General features: G+C 34.7%; 1 protein-coding gene across 1 annotated transcript; it reads left to right on the forward strand.

The window, feature by feature from the left end:
* Positions 1-80: 80 nt before the first annotated feature.
* LOC131927588 (alpha-(1,3)-fucosyltransferase C-like) lies at positions 81-6,484 on the forward strand. Its single transcript, XM_059283294.1, has 5 exons — positions 81-225; positions 1,233-1,723; positions 2,904-3,029; positions 4,776-4,870; positions 5,815-6,484. Exons 1-5 carry the CDS (start codon positions 194-196, stop codon positions 6,316-6,318), a joined length of 1,248 nt encoding a protein of 415 aa, XP_059139277.1. The 5' UTR covers positions 81-193; the 3' UTR covers positions 6,319-6,484.
* The last annotated feature ends 1,588 nt before the right edge of the window (positions 6,485-8,072 follow it).

An 8,072-nucleotide genomic window follows, 5' to 3' on the forward strand; every position in this document is an offset into this window, starting at 1 on the left:
TACTTCAAGGCCATTTATAAACAAAATATAGACTAAGTGTCAGTTTTGTGCAATGCGTCAACCAGCACTCAATCAAAAAGCCAAGGTGGCGACCGCGCGAGCCTAGTTAGCCTACATCCCGCACATCAATAACTATCCTTCAACTAAATCGTTTTTAAAACAGCCCTACGAGAGACAATTATTTTGTACCTACATGATAACACGTGACACTATGGGTTTACACTGGTGAGTTTGTTTTACATTTTTACACTTTATTGAACTTGATTCCTATGTCCAGCTTATGTTTGTGATTATTACATACTTAATAGCAACATTTTTGGTGAGTATTTTATAAAAGCATATTATAAACTTTTAGATGAACTTTTTCAAACTCGTAACTGATTCAATGTGTTCTTATCTAGACAGTACAGATTTTTTTAAAAATATTTTTATTTAACATGTTTCAGGGTGTTATATAAATATGATTAGTGCTGACCAGAGTATCTCCATAAAATGACGAGGTCACAGAAACAAGTGAACTCTACTTAAGATGGGCTTAGACGAGTAGTGTTGAGGCCTACGGGGGTATAGATTTTAAAAAAATAATATACTGTTATGTTGGATTGATTTGATAACAGTGTGAGCCTTCGTAAAGATTTAATGTAGATCAATTAACGTCAGCGAGTTATTTTAAAACAACAGAAATGTTACGAGCTTAACAGTTAGAGTAATTGGTAAACATTAACTATCAGCCATAAGCTAAATCTTAAATAATTGTATTTTAACCGATAGGTACCCGATCTATTAGACCCCGTATGTAGGCCTATATTTATCCCACTTTTTAGAGTTTTTCGGTGACCGGAAATTGTGCCTAAATAAATAAAATTTGATAATTTTATATATCATATTCCCATAAACCAACATATGACATTTTTTGTTTTCTGGAAAAAAAATTATCTGTTTTGTTATAAAGTTATCTACCATTTATGGAGTCCGATGTCACTGAAAGTGTCAACCTAATACGTATTGTTTAAAATAGTATGCGAGAAAGATAAGGGCTGCTCACTCCTGCTTTTAAACCATTATGCAGTGTGGTTCGATTTTTCAAACTAACGCTATAACTACATTATTTGATTATAAATCTATACCTTGGCGTATTGCAGTAGATAGACCAATTTTGAACGGAAAACAAGGTCGTCTAGTATATTATAAAATAATATTTTATATACATATCATTTTAATTTTTGTTTCAGCTTCACCACACTTCATCATTGCAACCATTTAAGAGTTCTGTTCATTGTTTTAGCTGGATCAGGTGTTCTGTTTTACATGAAAACTTTTACTGACACCACGATACCATTTCCTTCCTCTTTCGCTGGCATTACCAACAAGCCACAAGTTATCGTTACTGACAAGCCGAAAGAGTTCTCTTCCCCTGAAACTTTGGAGATGCCGTACATCTCTCAAGAGACAAACAAGGCGAAGATCAAATCAAATAAAACTTTTCGCGTTGCTGTGTTGGAACGACCATTATGGCAGTTGGAGGAGGATTTTGATTTTTCCGTTTGCGAATATTCAAACTGCGTGTTCAGCGGCGACAAGGTAACGCATGAGACTGATGTGATTGTTGTGTACAGTCAAAAGTTGACTGAAAACTACAAGCTGCCTTCTGCGAGACCGGATGCGCTGTATGTGATGGAGCTATGGGAGCCTCCGGTTCGCACGAGTTCAACGTACATGCGCAGTAAGTGAAGAATGTTTATAATTTATAAGCTGAGTGAATGAAAAATGCTTGTACACCTTCTTTCTATACCAGAGGCGTTTCCACCTCCTGACCTCATTATTTCTGTGACCCAATTTTTTTAAACAGCCCTCACCTACTTAAACAAGTATAGCTCCTATGTTTTTCTAACCAGATTTATGTATTATACATCAAAATGAACAGAAATGAAATTTCTATAGTAGTAAATAAAGATAATTGTGAGTTATGTTAAAGAATGTAGGTTTTTTACATGTTAAATAACTTGTTAGAGAAACAAACACAAGTCGTGTCGAGCCGTACCTTGCGGCTCGCGGGCCTACGGTGAAACTGGCCCAAGCCGCATATCGCGGCTCATGGGACGGATTGAGTTAACCAACAAATCCTGATGAATGTGAGTGGCTTGAGTATGCTGCCTGATTATTATTATTATTATCCGTGGGTTAAAAGACGAATGTATCCTTTCGTTTCTTGTCGTAAACTGTTCGTGTTGTTTTGTTAAGTAGTCCAGAATTATTGCGCCGCTGTTTGGCTGTTTATGTCTCTGTCTACTGCTAGTCTGAGTATATTGTGTGTTATATCGTTGTTAATATTTATATTAAGTGTCTTTTTGTATAAATCTATTGATCCCAGATTTTTTTCCAAGCATCTCTTCGGCGGAAGAAAGTCTACCCCCCCCCCCCCCCGAACGAAATGGAATTTATATAGATTTATATAGAAAATATATATTTTTACCAATGTCGTCCCCCCACCCCCTCCCCCCCACCCCGAAAATATCAAGTGCCCCCCCCCCCCCCGGAGATAAAAGGATGACAGGACAAATTATCTCAGACAAAATACGTCAGACAAAATATCTCACGGACAAATTATCTTAGGACAAATGATCTCAGGACAAATGATCTCAAGGACAAATTATCTCACGGACAAAAGATACTAGGACAAAATATATCAGGACAAATGATACAATGGAGAAATGATCTCAGACAATATATATATATATATATATATATATATATATATATATATATATATATATATATACTATATATACCCTATAGGTTTTTCATTTCCGGGTGGTGGTGACACCATGAAGTGCCGCACCGGGTCCGGGTAAAACCCGCCCTAGCGACGCCACTGAGTTTATATTGTATACATCTCTTCATAGATAGCTCATCCAAATGGAACCACATCTTCAACCTAACCATGACCTACAGGGTTGACTCTGATATATTTGTACCGTATGGTCAGCTAAGAAAGAAATCAAAGCTCGGAGTAGAAAGGCCAAATTATTGTAAGTAGACGTTTGACCATCTACCTAATATTTAATTCTGTTTTGTCTTTTGTTTTCGTATTTAAGGCAACCATACCCTTGTTACGTTATGTCTTATTGTTATTGTTACGTCCCTTGTTTTATACATATCTTAAAAATGTCCCTTGAATGTCTAGTCTCTGTATAGTGTGTAGCCGTGTTGTTGATGTCACTCGGTGTTCTATGAATGAGAGAAGACGAGTGTGTTTCTTTCAGACATTTTTCTCCGGGGGTTGCGACTTGAAATTTTTTAGGTTGAGGGGGAGGGGGACGGACTAATATTTCATGTTGCTGGACACTGGTAAAAATATATGTTTTCTATATAAATAATATTTCGTTGGGGGGGGGGGGGGGCGCGACTCTCCGCCCTTCCCGAAGAGATACCTGCAAGAAAATCTGTAGATAGAAGACGTGTGATCGGAGCTGTACTATGTATGCACACTTTCCTCTGGCGTATTGCTACAACGTATTTTAGTTTAAAACGATGTCATTTAATTTTAAACCCGCAATCAAGATCAATTGTGTACGTCATACGTTATGTCTAGCTAGTTATTGTTAAGTCCCTTGTATTATTTACTCAGTGATGTCCCCTTTTACGTTTAGTCATTGCGAGAGAGTCCTGATGTGTGAAGGTGATCAAAGATCGATCTCGAACTGTCAATATTGGAGTAAACTTGACGAAGTCTACTATCCTAAGTACAACAAATCTTAGTTATGTGCACATTGCTATTCGTTTTGTACACATTACGGGTCCGAAAGGCAATAATACTAAAACTGTTTAAAAGTTGTGAATGGTACCGCTCTGCCAGTGGCGTAGGCGGGGGGGGGGGGGGGGGGTTAGGGGGGGGGGGTGCAAATCGAAAGTTTGAGGAGGGGGGGGTGCAACTCGAAAGTATGTCCCCGGGTAAAAATTGGACCCCCCCCCTTGAGACGATCCTGGCTACGCCACTGCGCTCTGCTCATTACAAGAAGAAACTATAAAATAATAATTAAACTTAAAACGACTGTTTGTATCATATGTTTAATCGTATACGAGACACACATTTTAAAAAAATTATAAGTCGTAATATTTCTTAAGAGGACTGCATTGTCTATCTGCTAACCCGAGTCCCGAGTTCGAAACCGGTTTCGAATCAAGTCAGTTTATAACGTCTCTGATTCCACCAAGATCAGATGGGTACCTCACACACGCTAAAGAAAGAAAAGATGGCTGGGCATAGTGCTGACATTGTCCCTTTGTAAGCCGACGTCACAGAAACAGGTGAACTCTACTTCACTTGCCCCATGGAACGTCAGGTTCAAAAAGTGAACTTTACGTAACTTTAATATTTCTAAGAATATAAGCATTGTAAAGTGTTTTTGTTAGGCGTCGCGAGATCCATATTGTAGTGACTATACACGAGTTATATGTATGGTTAAATGAGCTACTAAACATCTTGATAAATGCCTATGCAAGCCAAGTCTAGTTCTACATACATTAGGCTATGGTATTCCCAACTATTAAAACTTAACATCATTTAGCAATGATGGTACCCATCTACCAAAACAAAATATAAATCGTTCAGCAATGATGGTACCCATCTACCAAAACAAAATATAAATCGTTTAGCAATGATGGTACCCATCTTAGAAAACAAAATATATATAGTTTAGATATGATGATACCTATAATCTATATTATGAAATAAAATATAAAACAATAGCAAATATTTATTTTTTAAATCTTAGCTGACCTGACCAGAAGAAAAACTAGATCAGTTGCCTGGTTCGTCTCTAGATGTCATGTTCCCTCCTTGAGAGCTGAATACGTTAAAGAAATGCAGGTGAATATGTCTTGAGATCATAACTGTATTGCGTAGGCGCACGTATTAAATGTTCGTATAACCTATGTTTGCAAGCTATGTATGTTGACGTTATGGTGTATGTGCCTTTATAATTCTCTCAACTAAAGGTAAAAATCATCAAAACCTAAGACTTTAATTTTTTAAATGTAATCATTTTGAATCTAACATGTCAGGGGCGCAGGTGAAGTAGAGTTGACCTGTTTCAGTGAAATTGGCTATTGAAGATACGGTGTTGGCAGCACTTTGCCCAACAAACTTTACTTTCCAAACAAAAATAGTCACGCACGTGTCAGAGGTAGATGGACTGAGGGACGACCTACGAACTCGAACCCGGAGTCCGAACTTTAGACCTTCAGTTCAGTAGTTGTGTGCTCTATAGTCCGACCACTATACACACACATACATATAACTATATATATATATATATATATATATATATATATATATATATATATATATATATATATATATATATATATATATATATATATGTGTGTGTGTGTGTGTGTGTATACATAAATACATATATATATAAATGTATATATATAATATATATATATATATATACATAGGGCCTCTATATATATATATATATATATATATATATATATATATATATATATATATATATATATATATATATATATACATATACATATATATGTATATATATATATATATATATATATATATATATATATATATATATATATATATATATATATATATATATATATATATATATATACATATTTATACATATATATACATATATATATACATACATATATATATATATATATATATATATATATATATATATATATATATATATATATATATATATATATATATATATATATATATATATATATATATATATATATATATATATATATATTAGCTCCTTTCAATCCCTTCAGAAATACATCGATGTGGACATCTACGGAGACTGCGGCATGCCATGCTCAAGATCTGAAGAACCGTGTTTGAAAAACCTAACGGACATATACAAATTTTACCTGTCGTTTGAAAACTCCATCTGCAAGGATTACATCACAGAGAAACTGTTCAAGCTGTTCCGGCCAGGCGTGCACGTGATTCCCGTCGTCAGAGGGGGCGGGGACTACAAGAAATTCTTCCCCAAAAATTTATTCATCAACGCGGCCGATTTTAAAAACGCCAAAAGTTTGGCCCTTTATTTGAAAAATTTGACCGGCGATGTAGACAGATATAGCCGGATGTTGGAGATGAAGGACGAGTACCAAGTTATGGACAAACCAAACGCGAATCATAAGGGGGGTTTGGGTTTTGTAGGGTGTAGACTGTGTCAGTATTTGAACACACACAAAGTTCAGCCAAAGGTTTATGATATGAAGAAGTGGTGGGGTGACGATAAATGTACAACGCCTAATGATATAGTATAGTATGAAACAGTATAATACACTCAGACACGTGATGAATACATACTCACAGATATGTTTGATTTATATAATACAGTTTTTTTAATACATCAAAAACTGATTACAATTTTTGTCATTACTAAACTAATCTATTAAAGCTGTTTAAATGTCCCATTTTGTATCATCGAGTAGCCAGCGCGGGGGGGGGGGGGCTGACTATTTTGGGGGGTGACATCAAGGCAAATAATCGCAAAATGTACAGAAGAAAACTGCCTTTTTGCCATTTCCATTAATGATTATTAAATAGTTAAATAAAAAAGTTAAATAGTACAAACAATTATTACAAGGTTGAGGTGACGCCATGAAGTATATGTGCGAAATATAAAGAAAACAATGCTACATCCAACTGTATTATTAACAGACTATAGATAAACATCGTTACCATTAAGTCTGTAGGCCGACATACAAACACACACACATATATATGCATATATATATATATATATATATATATATATATATATATATATATATATATATATATATATATATATATATATATATATACATACATATATATATATATATATATATACTTTGTTACTTGTGGGGGGGGGGGGACACCACTAAGTGCCGCACCGGGTGACCCCAGATCTAGCGTCGCCACTGCCTTGCATTGCGATGACTGTGTGCTCACTATGTTGTAGTCTTGAAATGACTACACACTTTTTTCGCTTATCTTACTGAAGTCCAAAAGCCCTACCCCGGCCAAAACCTGTGTAGGCCCTATCAGTAGAGACCTGCCCCACAGTGTACAATACAGTATCTGCTGTGAAATCTCGATTTCTTCATCATTAAAGTAGCTATGCTTACTCTTGTAATGGGGACTTTGTGAAATTTAAAAAAAAAACGAAATTCATTCAGCAAATAACATCGGCACTTTAAAATCTTTGGTCAATTCTAGACAAGTTTAATCCGTGATTAATTTTTCTTACAATTTACAATAAAAATTCTTTAAAAATGCTTGTCTAATTGTTTTCAAACATTATAATTTGAGATTAACGAGAATTGTAACGAAATTAGTCGAAAGGCTATTTATTTTTAAAATCATGTACGATGATAGTGTAATAATAAAAACCTGACTGTATGGCTTTTGTCGGACTTTACTTAAAAAAAATATTTAAGTATTTGACGTTTTAGAATTTTCAGTAATTAAAGATTTTTTTTTTAAAGCAAAAAAATAATTGGTCTTTTACATTTTGTCACTGAAAATCTACCTAAACATGGCATATGTAGGCCATGTGGATCAAACAAAGTGCAATTTATTCAAATATTTATCGGCAAAGTTTTCGGTACAAATTACTAGAAAAATACCAATCAATGCTTGTCTTACGAAAATGAAATTTCAGGGTTAAAATTTAAGCTAGATGAAAATTTTAAAAAATGTAGCTTAAAGGCATAAAAATTATTCTGTACATTTGTAATTTTTATGTCATCGATGCTTAAAGTTTTTGTTTTAATTTAATTTTATTTTTTAAGGCCGAAATGAAGGCGAAACAAAAAAGAACGCGTTTTTTTAAAAATCTATGTCAACATTCATGATGTAAGGTTTCTCATCCACTCTTTAAGATATTTCAATTCACAAATGTAATGTACAACCTTCTCCTATTGTCATAAAATATCCAAATTTTCCGCCCCTCCCACTATATTCCTCCAAAAATGAAACATCATGTATGGCCCATCCCTTAACTCCTAGATCAGGGGTCCCCAAACTACGG

This window comes from Physella acuta, unplaced genomic scaffold (genome assembly GCF_028476545.2).
Source record: "Physella acuta isolate Inbredline_101_S28 unplaced genomic scaffold, ASM2847654v3 ptg001421l, whole genome shotgun sequence".
NCBI lineage: Eukaryota > Metazoa > Mollusca > Gastropoda > Physidae > Physella > Physella acuta.

Excerpts from the sequence above, each read along its gene's own strand:
- LOC131927588 (XM_059283294.1), top strand. The coding sequence starts at position 194 with ATGATAACACGTGACACTATGGGTTTACACTG. Across the intron at positions 1,724-2,903 it reads GAGTTCAACGTACATGCGCA|ATAGCTCATCCAAATGGAAC; the intron begins GTAAGTGAAGAA and ends ATCTCTTCATAG. Across the intron at positions 3,030-4,775 it reads AGTAGAAAGGCCAAATTATT|CTGACCTGACCAGAAGAAAA; the intron begins GTAAGTAGACGT and ends TTTAAATCTTAG.